Genomic DNA, 13,433 nt, shown 5'->3' with positions numbered 1-13,433 from the left:
TGGATGAACTACTTATTGTGCCCTTGAGCTGTGGTTTGTTGTTAGTGAACGTTATGCTAACCTGATTCAATTGTAATATATTTAAATAGATTAGTTTACTTAAACTGACAAGTGTATGCGCAATTAATGCATACTAAAATAGGGGAGCACATGGGATTGTTGTAATCTGGGATGCATGTTTTATATCTCTAATTTTATGCTCCCAAATGCTACCATTATAACAACAGGAAAAGGTATGTTCGTACCATGGCATCTGATACATTGTGGTCTGTTAGCAGATGAGCTTTCAATGTGAACCCAGATTTTTTTTAAGCTTTAACCTTGCCCTGGCCTGGTTCTGAGCAGGAACTGGGAAAATAATTTCTCTAATACCCTTGTCTACTCCTAATATACACAAGGTCATTTCATTCCTGTCCTCCCAGTTAAATGCTGTTACGGGTAAAAGTATTTTACAGTTGTGTAAGCTTCAGGTTTTTCCAGCCTTTCGGCCTGTTTGCTGTTCTAATTGTAGTGATGTTAAATGTACATTCCAGTTGAATTAATGGTGAAGCTTTAAGTTAAACTGAAATGGTGAACTATGTTGCCCTGATGCTCACTGACCTCCGAAGGCCTCACTCTGAGAATCTCTTGTAGAAAAGCAAATTCTGCATTTTAAGCAATTTGATTTGATTGATGTAGAAGAGGAAATGCACCCCTAAATACTTTGTTCCAAGAACTACTTTAATAATAATACACCATTGTTTTTCGTCATTTATATAAATGATTTGTACGTAAAAGTAGGAGATATGATTAGTCAGTTTGTAGATGACACCAAAATTAGAGGTCTCATAGACGGCAAAGAAGGTTACCTTGGAGTGCAATGGGATCTCAATCAGATGAGTCAGTGGGCAGTGAACTGGCCGATGGAGTTTAATTTAGGTAAATGTGAGGCGCAGCATTTTGGAAAGGCAAATCAGGGCAGGACTAATACACTTAACGGTAAGTTCCTGGGGAGTGTTGCTGAACAAAGAGACCTTTGAGTGCAGGTCCATAGTTCCTTAAAAGTAGAGTTGCAGATCAATAAGGTAGTGAAGAAAGCTTTTGGTATGCTTGCCTTTATTAGTTAGTGCATTGAGTATAAGAGTTGGGAAGTCATGTTGCAACTTTACAGGATATTGGTTAGGCCACTTTTGGAATACTGCATGCAATTCTGGACTTCCTGCTATAGGAAGAATGTTGTGAAGCTTGAAAGGGTTCAGAAAGGATTTGCAAGAATGTTGCCAGGGCTGGAAGGTTTCAGCGTTAGGGAGAGGCTGAAAGATTGGAACTATTTTCCCTGGAGCATTGGAGGCTAAGGGATGACCTTATAGAGGTATGTAAAATCCTCAGGCACATGGATAGGCTCAATAGACAAGGTTTTTTCCTCAGGGTGGAGGAGTCCAGAACTAGAGGGCATAGGTTTAAGGTGAAAGGGGAAAGATTTAAAAGGGACCTAAGGGGCAACTTTTTCACGCAGAGGGTAGTGCATGTATGGAATGAGCTGCCAGAGGAAGTGGTGGAGGCTGGTAAAATTTGACGTGTAAATGGCACCTGGATGGGTATATGAACAGGAAGGGTTTGGAGAGATATGAGCCTAATGTTGGCAAATGGGACTAGATATACTTAGGATGTCTGGTTGGCATGGATGCGTTGGACCAAAGGTTCTGTTTCCCTGCTGTATATCTCTATTACGCTGTCTTCATTGCTGTCCCCCAACCAAGATTTTTCACCTTTTGCGTTTTTACTTGTTGCAGTTAGCACACCCCATCATAGCACTTCATTTAGAATCTGCATCTGTGCGTCTGTACAGAAGCAACTGTTGAAGAAAGTGTAATTTATCATAGAGCTCCTGATCCTGTAGAAGAAGTTGCTACTATTTGTCCAATTTTATCTTAAGCTCTCAGTTGCTAACAGAACTTCAGAACAGTTCCTTGCATTGATGGAGCTTATGCTTGCCAAGGTTTGAATTGCTAGGGTGATGTGATGATGAAGATGTATGTCCCTGGGATAGAGGTTCTTTAAATACTTTCCTATATGATCTCCCCGTAAAGAGTGATAGCTATCTTTGTTCCTGAAATGTAGAGCTTCCCTTCCTCACTGAAGCTGGTAAGTATCAAAATACACAGTTAAGTCAAGAATTCTTCCTGTAATATTTTAAAGTAGCCTTTCAGAGGATACTGGACAACTTAATAATGAAGACTAACATGTAAAACCCAGCTCAATGTTAAGACTTTTTGCATTGTTACCAGATATTTCTGTAAGGAAAGGAATAGGAAGAGATCTTTAAAGAATTTTTTTGTTTCCCTAAGTCACAATTTCTATTCAGAACTTCTTTTTAAATTTAAACAACATCATCATTCTTCTAAATATTGCTTTGTTTTATATTTTTGAGTGTTCAGGACAACAAATTGAATCAATTGCAGTAAACGTTTAACTAAAGAATTTGAGATATTGCAGTTCTTTTTTGGTATACATGTAAAATACTATGAACAAATTCCTTTGTATAATGATCGGTTTTACCCAGCCATGATAAAATCAGGAAAAGTTGAAGAATTTTCCACCTTATCCATGTTCAGCTTGTTGTTTTCATGTGATTCTGGGTGTTTCTCACTGGTAATTTTTACCAGCTGCACTGCCTGTGACTCCTGATCCCTGTCTCAGCCTTCGAAATATGAAATCTGAGCCATTGTGCTGTAAGAAATTTACAGGGAAGGTGTGACAATGAAAATTTGATCCATGGTTCTTTTGGGCAGAAATTTGCCATATATCTTGCAAGTGTTTTCTTTTACAGAGCTGTTTATTGGCTGCATTGACACAAGTAAAGGCTTAAATGTTGTGTGTTAACGATTTGCCTGAAGCAAGTAACTAATCAAGTTTATTTGCAATGTTCTGAAATACTTCCAGCAAGGATGATAAAATTAAACTTTTTGAATGTTTTTACACTGTTTGCAGTTACGTTGAATGTTATAAGTTGTCTGATCTCAAAATTGGCTAGCACAAAATCATAGATCGTAGAATCCCTATAGTGTAAAAAATGGCAAAATAAATTTCGTTCCATGTTAAAATAAAATTTTATTGACCACTGTGACACTTGGTAAAGTTGTTGATGGATGCTACTTTGTCTCCAAACAGTGGCCAAAATAGGCTTCCATTCCAGGAAAGGGCAGAAATCAAGAACAGGTTGACATGTACAATGTGCCACAAAGAATTCAAGAGTTTACCTGCCCTTAATGGCCACATGAGGTCTCATGGTGGCCAGAGGACCTCTCCCAAACAGGTCAGTAAATACGTGAATGATATTAAAAATTTGTAATGACCATCAAAAATGTGCCCTGATACTGCAGTGTTTTAGAGGATAGCTTGCTGCTCGCTCTGCTGTAAGATTAATTTAAAGAAATTATTGGTAAAAAGGGTGAGCAGACTGTGAAAAATTGAATCAGATGTCTCCTCTGAAATGAATCTTATCTCTTGCACATGGTTAGATTTGTCTTTGTTGCATTTAGTTAACCAGTACTGGCGACTGTCATAACTGAACCAGATTTTGGCTTTGGTCTTAGGCTGTATGGACATCTTCTGTCTTCAGAGATCCCTGGATGTCGGCCAGGTCTAGGAAACTTTGTCCCTCTTATAATTGGCTTTCGTAGCCTAAAGCGACAATTTGGTTTTTGTTATGAACCTGTGATCTTCTCATCCGTTCTTACTTCTAAGCATAAGCTGACAGATTTCTCATGAGGAATTGTCAGATACAGAGACATGCCCACAAGCTCCACATCAGTAGCTTAGAACTTGTGTCTCTGCAGAACCGCCCAGTGGTGAAATGAATTGGTAACATTGCTCTTGTCTGAAAGCCTTGTTTTTAGTGGAAGTTAAGGGACTGGAGTGCAAGATGGAATGTTGTGTGAGACAAGAGAGAATTCCATCATTAAGACAACTGAAACCGCCTCTGAGTAGAGGCAAAAACTGATATCAGTTGTAAGCACACAAGATTAATAATGTAAATGTAGGTGCGTTATCATCTAAATTGAAATGTTCAAAACAAAACATTTAGATTTACTGGAGAATCTTATTGTCTTTATTTATTGAAATTGTGTGCAATGACTTGTCAAGGAAAGTTTTTTATAACAACAGTATCAGCCATTTCGTCAATCTTCAGGTGGAGGTTTAAATAAAATCTATGTGTGTGAACTTTGTCAGTTCTGTAATTGACTGCAGACCACGTATGTCTAACGTGATTTGTTATCATTAAAGTAATATTTAACTGCATTGTGAAATACTGGAATGTGTAATCTTTTTCATAAAACAGATCCAGCGAAAGAAACGTAGTAATAGCTGATAATTTTGTCAACTCTGTTTCATTACTCAGTGCAAACTGGCCTTTACATTGTGGATTTGACATAGGATTAAGATGGCAGTTCTTAGTATCATTGTTCAATAAAATGTTTGTGAATCCAAAACCGAACCTTTTCTTTAAGCTTCCACTGAAATGCTGCACTGGCGCCCAGTGCAGTTTTAAAAAGGGTGTATTTTTATACCAGTATGCCAATCAGTGAGTTTCGTATGGGGGAGAACTTGCTCCAAACCATCTGTGTCCATAGTAAAAGGTTGTGCAAAATACGACAACAAAACTACTGACCAATACTTCTGCTAAGTCACAAAGGAGACTAATGTCTCAACAAAATACAGTATGTGGAAGATGGTTAATATCACACACATTACATGAATAAAATCATTGTGGACCCTTTCAGTTGTGCTACCATGAGGTATGATTAAATACCTTTCAACCATCTCTGTTCTCACCATGTGGTGTTACATGCAGCTGCTAATGTTGGACAGTTGATAGCCCCAGTGATGTAAATCTCTCACATTTGGGATCATTGGTTCTTGCTTGCAGATTTGGCAATGCGATCATAGATTGTTAGGTTATTTTGAGAAATTACAGGATGGTCTTAAAAAATACCTTTTTTAATTTTCTACATTTGTGCAGACCATTTCTTGAATTTCAAGTGTATGAATGGATCTTTGCTTTTGAGCCTGAACAAACCATGTAGCTGATTTTACCATCACAGATATTACTTCACAGATCAGCAAAGTAGTTTGAAATTCTTTTGTTAAGGTAATAGATGGTACTAATGGTTGATGTACAAATGGATTTCCAAAGGAGATTTGACGAAGTGCCACATAATAGTCTTGCCAGAAAAATTGAAGTCCAGATAATAAAAAGGACTGGTAGCGTGATCTTGAATCTGTACTAGTGACAGGAAACAGCAGTAGTTAGCATTCGTTTTCCAGTTTGGAGAAGATATACGGTGACAATTCGCAGTGGTCAGCACTAGGGCTGTTGCTTTTCCGGACAAGCATTAATCAATGACAGTACAGCGTGCAGGCATAATATATTTTTTAAAATTGCTATGAACAAAACTTGTATAGCACAATGAAAGGAAGATAATGACAGATGTGAAGAGGAGGTAACTAGTGGAATTGGAGAATACTCAACCATTGAAATTTGATGGAGAGCATTGTGAAATAATACATTTTGGTAGGAAGAGCCACGAGAAGCATCATAAGGGTGTGCTTGTAAAGCAGGGCCAAGAATGGGGTGAGACCTAGGGGTTTATGTGCATAATTCATCAGTGGTCAGGCACAATGAGAAAGTGGTTAAAGCCTAGGCCGCCTTACATGATCATTGTCAATTCTAAAAGCAAGCAAGTTATGGTAAACCTCTATAAAATACTAGTTGAGCCTCATCTGGAATATTGTGAGCGCTGCACTTGCAGAAGGAACTAAAGGTTTCGTAGAGAAGCTGGAAAGAATAATGAGAATGGTTCCAGGGATGAACGACTTCAGACGCAAAGCTAGGGACAGTGTAGAGATTTGGTGGAGGCGTTCAAAAGCATGAGGGATCTGGACAGCGTTTCGTGACAAACTCTCCCCACTGGCAGAAGGGTGACAAACCAGAGTGCAGATTTAAATTGGGGGAAAAAGACCCAGAAGCAAACCATGATTTTCTTCTGTCTTGATCAGCAAGTGGTAATGAGACAATACCTGAAAGGGTTGTGGGAGCAGCACCTATTGTAACTTTCAGTAGGGAATTGGATAAACACCTTAAGGGAAAAGAAATTACAATGTTGCCAGAATGTTTCAGGGAATGACCAGCCAAATTGCTGATGCGCAGAGCATCCAAGAGTACAATTGGTCAAATAGCCATTTAGTTGTATATTCTTTGCTTCTGTAGCTAAAAGTATAACTTTGCTGGTATTACCTAAGTTGTAAGAAGTAGGAATAGTCTCTTTCATGTATTTGCCAGCTCCTAAAGTAAACTGAATTTGGGACTGCTCTATTGATGTAGAATTTTGGACTTTGTTTTATTCTTAGCAGAATTAATCATTAGTGGGTACTTCATATTACTTTCCATTGACTTAACCAAATGAGTTATTTTTATTAAATAGTTTACCTTGTATCTTAAGTATATTTAAATGATTCGTAGAATATGATAAGCCATGCCTTTATTGCTCATTTAAAAACAGCGCAGTCTTTGCTGCTGAATGTGTCTATTGTATCTTTATCCTGACAGCCTTGCAAATATTTCTGTGTGTCAGTGAAGTAATTGTCTCATGCACGCCATCTTTTGGCATTTCAAGATTATGTTTTGGGAACTTAGTATTTGGCTTTCTTTTTTGACGAAGCTCAACAGGAGCTACCTTGCCCTGCTGCCCTTGATATTTCTTCAACAGCCACAGTGTTCGTAGAAATAACAGAAATACTCGTGGTTGCTGCATACAAAATGTGCACAGATTTCTTGTGTAGTAAGTGGTGGGTAAGATCTTCCATTCACAACAAGACATTGGTCGGAGTTTTGCTGACGGTCATTCTGTTGGCTGGAAAAGACGGTGAACAGGAGATTGAAATAGTGGCGAGGAAGAGGCCAAATCTTTTTGGAGAACAGTGATACCATGTGCTACAGCAGGAGGCAAAGAGACCCCTTCAGTGGCCACTTTAAGTGGGGAGAAGCTTCAGTACATTAAATTTTCAGAACTGCCTGAGCACATTAATGTGGTGTAATATTACTGGAGCAACCATCTTGTGTTTGGTTGATGTATTTGGATAATATATTTACACACCCTGTGCTATGTGAGTACAGTTTGTTTAAACTTTGCAGTTTTTTTTACTTAAACTATAGACTAGTTGAAAATTGAACTTATTCATCTGTAATTATATCGGAGCCCAATAAAGTGCATATTGACAATTAAAAGTAAGTGATCTCCACCGAAACAAAGCCAATCCTGCCAAGTACATTGGGTCTTTGACTTCCATTTATGTTTGTATGACAGCATTTTGAATCTTAGTTTTAAAGATTCACTTAATGTACAACAATACTGAGAAACAAGGAGCTATTACTTTAGTAACCTTCTAGATCCTATCTGACCTATCTCAGGTGTGTTGCTTTGCTTGGACCCCTGTGTAACTGAGGCTGAAAGCCTTTGGTTGTCTGTACAGGATGAAGGAGAGAAGCAGCCTAAAGAGGTGGATAACCTCATGCCCATCATCATGCCTGTCTCTGTGCCTGTAAAGCTTCAGCCTGCTGAGCCCAGCAAGCAGGCCATCATTGCCAAGGACAAGCCTGCCAACTGTGTGTCAGATGACGAAATGCCAGTCCTCATGAAGATGACTGATTCTCCACCACACGCTCCCAAAGTGGCCCAACCCTGCTCGTCCTCTGTGAGTGCTGCCATTCTTGCAACTAACCCTGCAGTTTGTGTTTTGTTTGAAACCCTTTGCTTCTGGTGGGAAACTTGCATGGCTTATGCCGCATGATTGCACCGAGGACAAATACTAAGTGAAATTATTAGTTGTGTTAGGTTGCTGGATGGGGCTATATTCAGTAATTGTGCAATTTGTGATTCACAGATATTTGATCCTCTTACAAAAAAAGGAATTGGTTTTCAGTTTTAAATTAGTTTAACCTTAATATATAAAACACCGAAGTTCTTCATGTGAACATGTACAGGATTGTTAATTAATTAATGTTCGAAATTCTTTAGTGTTCCCCCAGGATGCAAAGGGAGTCATGTCTGTATTAAATTTTGTTGTGTTTATGTTTGCTTTTATCTGCCTGCTATCACCCTGTGACTTTGAAGAAAGAAACTTGTATTCTAGTATTTCAACTCATTTGTAACTCGATGAAAAGAATCTTGCCTGTCCAGTGTTCTTCAGCGAGGTAATGGTCAGCTGAAGAATACACTTCAACAATTCCAGTGACAAAGAAAATTGCATTGTATCTTGGCCAATACCGATGCCAGGCATTCTGTAGCAATACTCAAGCAACATCTGTTGAAAGATATAGTAATTATAGCACACATTTCAAGGAATGTTTGAATCTGTCTTTTAAAGGAATTTTTAAAGAAGACATTTATTGCTCTGTTGCACTTTGCTGTTTCTGTTCACTAAATACTTTGTTAATTGTCCGTTTCTTAATCTCCTTTTTTTAATATAGATTATCTTTGGGTCAGTAGTTTAAAAAAAAATCCAGTAAATCAAGTTTATTTTCTAATTTAGATATCTTCTTTGACCTTCAGGAATGAAGTTTGCAAACTTGCAACTTTGCCGTACGAAAGTACTGCCATCTCTTCTTTCTGCTTTTTGTTGTGCCTAATAATGATGTATTGTGATTTCGTAGTTAAGTTTTTCCCAAATGCACAGTTCTTCGACTGGGATTCCAGGCAGATCCTGTGATTATTATTGGTAACCATATCTTCTGGTTAAATTCTCATGTTATCAGTTTGATCGGAAAAAGATGCACCATGAAGTCCCAGAGATAATGGGAACTGCAGATGCTGGAGAATCCGAGATAACAAAGTTTTAGAGCTGGATCAACACAGCAGGCCAAGCAGCATCTTGGGAGAACAAAAGCTGATGTTTCGGGCCCCGACCCTTCATTAGAGAGTGGGATGGGGAGAGGGTTCTGAAATAAAGAGGGGAGAGGGGGAGGTGGATAGAGGAGAAGATAGGTGGAGAGGAGACAGACAAGTTAAAGGGACGGGGATGGAGCCTGTAGAGGTGAGTATAGGTGGGGAGGTAGGGACGGGATAGGTCAGTCCAGGGATGACAGACAGGTCAAGGGGGCGGGATGAGGTTAGTAGGTAGGAAATGGAGGTGTGGCTTGAGATGGGAGGAGGGGATAGGTGAGAGGAAGAACAGGTTAGGGAGGCGGGGTCAAGCTGGGCTGGTTTTGGGCTGCAGTGGGAGGAGGGGAGATTTTGAAGCTTATGAAATCCACATTGATACCGTTGGGCTGCAAGGTTCCCGAGTGGAATATGAGTTGCTGTTTCTGCAACCTTCGAGTGGCATCATTATAGCACTGCAGGAGGCCCAGGATGGACATGTCGTCTTAGGAATGGGAGGGGGAGTTGAAATTGTTTGCAACTTGGAGGTGCAGTTGTTTGTTGCGACCCTCAACCCCACCACACCCGCTACTTTCCCCTGAAACCGCAGGAAGTGCTAGACTTGCCCCCATACTTCCTCCCTCGCCCACATCCCAGGCCCCAAAATGACTTTACACATCAAGCAGATGTTCACCTGCACATCTGCCAATGTGGTATACTGCATCTACTGTACCCGTTGTGGCTTCCTCTAATTGGAGAAACTAAGCGGAGGCTTGGGGACCGTTTCGCAGAACACCTTCGCTCGGTTCGCAACAAACAACTGCACCTCCCAGTCGTAAACCATTTCAACTCTTCCTCACATTCTTTAGACGACATGTCCATCGTGGGCCTCCTGCAGTGCCACAATGATGCCACCCGAAGGTTGCAGGAGCAGCGACTCATATTTCACTTGGGAACCCTGCAGCCCAATGATATCGATGTGGATTTCACAAGTTTCAAAATCTCTCCTCCCCCACCGCATCCCATAACCAGCCCAGCTCGTCCCCCGCCTCCCTAACCTGCTCTTCCTCTCACCTTCCCCTCCACCCACCTCAAGCCGCATCTCCATTTCCTACCTCCTAACATCATCCTGCCCCCTTAACCTGTCCGTCCTCCTCAGACTGACCTATCCCCTCCCTACCTCCCCACCTGTACTCACCTCTACAGGCTCTATCCCCGCCCTTTTAACTTGTCTGTCTCCTCTCCACCTATCTTCTCCTCTGTCCACCTCCCCCTCTCTCCCTATTTATTTCAGAACCCTCTCCCCATGCCCCTTTTCTGATGAAGGGTCTAGGCCCAAAACATCAGCTTTTATGCTCCTGAAATGCTGCTTGGCCTGCTGTGTTGATCCAGCTCTAAAACTTTGTTATCTCACTATGAAGTCCCATTTTGTCTGCCGAAGAAACAGCAGCTTTTGCCTGCAAAGAGCAGTTACAAATGGACAAGTTGTATTTCTGTTTGATGTAGATTTAGATAACAGTTCTTTGATGGAAGGCTGTTGCAACCAAGTATTGTCCTCTTCATTCAATTGCTTTGCCTTTACTGGTCCTGTGAATTCCTTGTGCAGAAATGTAATTTGTGCACCAGCCACCCTGTACACCTCACCCAATTGACCATTTGTAAATGAAAGAAGCTGTGCAGTAAAGGATTACCAGGTTATCCAGTCATGGAAAACCATCACAACTAAGCCCACATCTGCCTTTAGCTTACTGTCTGCACATATGTTTTCCTGAGAGGAGGCATTAGATTGGAACAGAATGCTTCTCGTTATTTTCCCCTCCTATTCTCTCCAGGGGAAGAGGACAATTGTTCAGCTTAAACCAGGAGTGCTGTCTGCTGCCATCCCAGCCTCTTAAGCATCAGTTTCACACTGGTTGATCCATTTCCCCATAAATCCAGGGAAATACACATAGTTCAAAAACTCGATGTGTCCTTATTTTATATAAACATTATTTTGATTTAGCAGGGAGAAACTGGAAACTTTGACTAGATGCTTTCCTGTTGTGTTTTGTTTTGCTACTTTAAACACACCTCAGTTGTAACAGCTGCAGAATCATATCTTTCTTTTAATGAGCTCATGTTACGCAATCGACCATGAGTTTTCAAGTCAAATCATGCTACATAATTCTATTTGTGATTCTTTATTTTTGAGTTCACAATTCATTATTGCAACAAGGGTGCCAAACTTCACCATTCAGCCGAACTACTGCAGTGATGTGTTCCATACACTTAAACTCGTTCTACTCTTCATTTGTACATTTCGTGAATATAACTCTTAAATTACAGTATCTCCGAAAGTCAGTCAAAACAGGCTTCAGGTAACAAGGAGCCAAGAGGATGTACATTTATCAAGTTTTTCCAATAATTATGGACCCTTGGCTGTCCTTTAAAGTGCATCCCTGTTTGGCTAAATTGAAAGCTGTTCAACTGATCATGCGCTGATCCCACAAACAACCAATGCACTGAGAGTATATGAGTACCATGAAACCACATTCTCACATGTTCTAGTAATGATTGAATTGAGAAAGATTGGATTAATGAGACAAAGAATAGAGGCTAAACAAATCTTAACTATCCACTGACAATAACTTGTTTTTATGTAGCACCTTAAAGGTGTTTAAAGAAGCTTTAAAAATGGGAACAAAAATAGAGATGACAAGTGTCAGTAATCTTTTTGGCATACCTTTTGAATATTGTCGCAGATTGCTTTAGAAGCAAGATAGAATGAGCTTGAGGAGATGCACGCTTTGATTAGTAATGGTAGTGGATGAGAGGGAGAATCCACAAAGGCTTGTTTCAGAGGGATAAAGTGGTCTAGATAGATTATGTTATGGTGGAGATTCTCGTAAAGTCGGGGTGGTGATAGGCAGCTGTGCAGAGAAAGTAGATTAGTTGGTGATAGGATTGAATGAGGTGCCTTGCTCGCATATGTGCTTTCAGCCTGAGAGGGTGGCCTCACAGGAAATGAGATGGGATCACTGGTCAAAGAATGGAGTTTTTGCAGGAGCTGTCAATGACATCTTGCTGATATTGAGCACAGAAATACAAGAATTTTGCAAGAAGAACCTTTCTAGATAACGGAGTAGTTTTGAAGTCTTTGACAAATTGGTCTTCATGCAGAATTGTTTTATTGTTCTGGGAGGAAACAATGGGCATTAGGAGAAAAACAAACAATGTGCAGTTTCCAGATTTGGTCAAAGGTGGGTGAAATCTCAAATATCAATACATAAATAAAGGTGAAGTCATCACTAGGCCCATTGAAGAGAAAGATTGTGATTTTTAACTGTGAACGGAGTTGCAGGAGACACTGAACAAAAGGTATGAAGTGAAAGAAAGTTGATTTGCGTTGTTTTACAGAGAGTATTAATGACATGAATCATTCACTGAACTGTGTGGAATTTGTAAACATTTAGGTGCTTGCTTACTCAAGCTCCAAGAAAAACCCAGGGAAGATTAGATCCATGAACCTCAGGTCTGTGATGGGTAAGTTGTTGGAGATGATTCTGAGAAACAGGATCTATCTGCATTTGGAAAAGCAGGGACTGATTATGGTAGGAGACAGAGCTTGGTGGTAGAGGGTTTTCGTTCAGACTGGAGGCCTGTGACCCAGCGGTGTGCCTCAAGGATCAATGCTGTATACGCTGTAGTTCATTTATATAAATGATTTGGATGAGAATGTTGGAGGCATGGTTTGTAAATTTGTGGATGACACTGAGATTGGTGGTGTAGTGAACAGTGAAGAGGGTTATCTAAGAGTACGAGAAGACATTAAACAACTGGGCCAGTGGGCTGAGGAATGGCAGGTGGAGTTCAATTCAAATAAATGCAAGGTGTCACATTTTGGTGAGACAAGCCAGTGCAGGACTAACATAGCTAATGTTGGACCCTGAGGACTGTTAGTGAACAGAGAATCCTAGGGGAGCAGGTACATTCACTTCCTTGAAAGTGGCCACACAGGTATGTAGGGTGGTGAAGTGTTTGGCATTTGTGCCTTCATCGGTCAGAGCCTAGAATACAGGAGTTGGGATGTTATGTTACAGCTGCACAATACACTGATAAGGTTGCATTTGGACTACTTCCTACAATTCTGGTTCCCCTGCTATCAGAAGAATGTTATTAAACTGGGAAGGGTGCAAAATAGATTCTCCGAGACTGGAGAGTTTGAGTTATGAGGAGATGCTGGGATTTCTTTTCCCTTGAGCATAGGAGGCTGAGAAGGGAGAACTAAGAGGTTTATAATATCATGAGGGGTATGGATGAGGTAAATAGCCAAGGCCTGTTTCCCCAGAATAGGGGAATCCAAAACTAGAGGACAGAGGTTTAAGATGAGTGACAGGGGAATGAATTAAAAGGGACCTGAGGTGCAATAGTTTTCCATAGTCCGAGAAATATAGCATGGAAACAGGCCCTTTGGCCCAAACTGGTCCATGCTGACCATGGTGCCTACTCAGCTAGTTCTAATCGTCCACATTCAGTCCATATCCCTTTAAACCCTCC

The 13,433-nt window shown here is 40.4% G+C and overlaps 1 protein-coding gene across 9 annotated transcripts in view; it reads left to right on the top strand.

Annotated features, from left to right (window-relative positions):
• LOC125454927 (transcriptional-regulating factor 1) overlaps nucleotides 1-13,433 on the top strand; it is a 251,903-nt gene that overhangs the window by 188,140 nt on the left and 50,330 nt on the right. For 8 of the 9 annotated variants that reach the window (XM_059648596.1, XM_059648599.1, XM_048536259.2 and 5 more), the window contains 2 exons: nucleotides 3,151-3,295; nucleotides 7,513-7,734. In XM_059648596.1, coding sequence (XP_059504579.1) covers nucleotides 3,151-3,295; nucleotides 7,513-7,734 — 367 coding nt within the window. The remainder of the gene's footprint in view (nucleotides 1-3,150; nucleotides 3,296-7,512; nucleotides 7,735-13,433) is intronic. The other variant, XM_059648601.1, reaches the window with a different exon arrangement.

This window comes from Stegostoma tigrinum, chromosome 9, assembly GCF_030684315.1.
Source record: "Stegostoma tigrinum isolate sSteTig4 chromosome 9, sSteTig4.hap1, whole genome shotgun sequence".
In the NCBI taxonomy this organism is placed as follows: Eukaryota; Metazoa; Chordata; class Chondrichthyes; order Orectolobiformes; family Stegostomatidae; genus Stegostoma; species Stegostoma tigrinum.
Note: the sequence above shows the minus strand (reverse complement) of the source record. Positions and strands in the feature narration are given on the sequence as shown.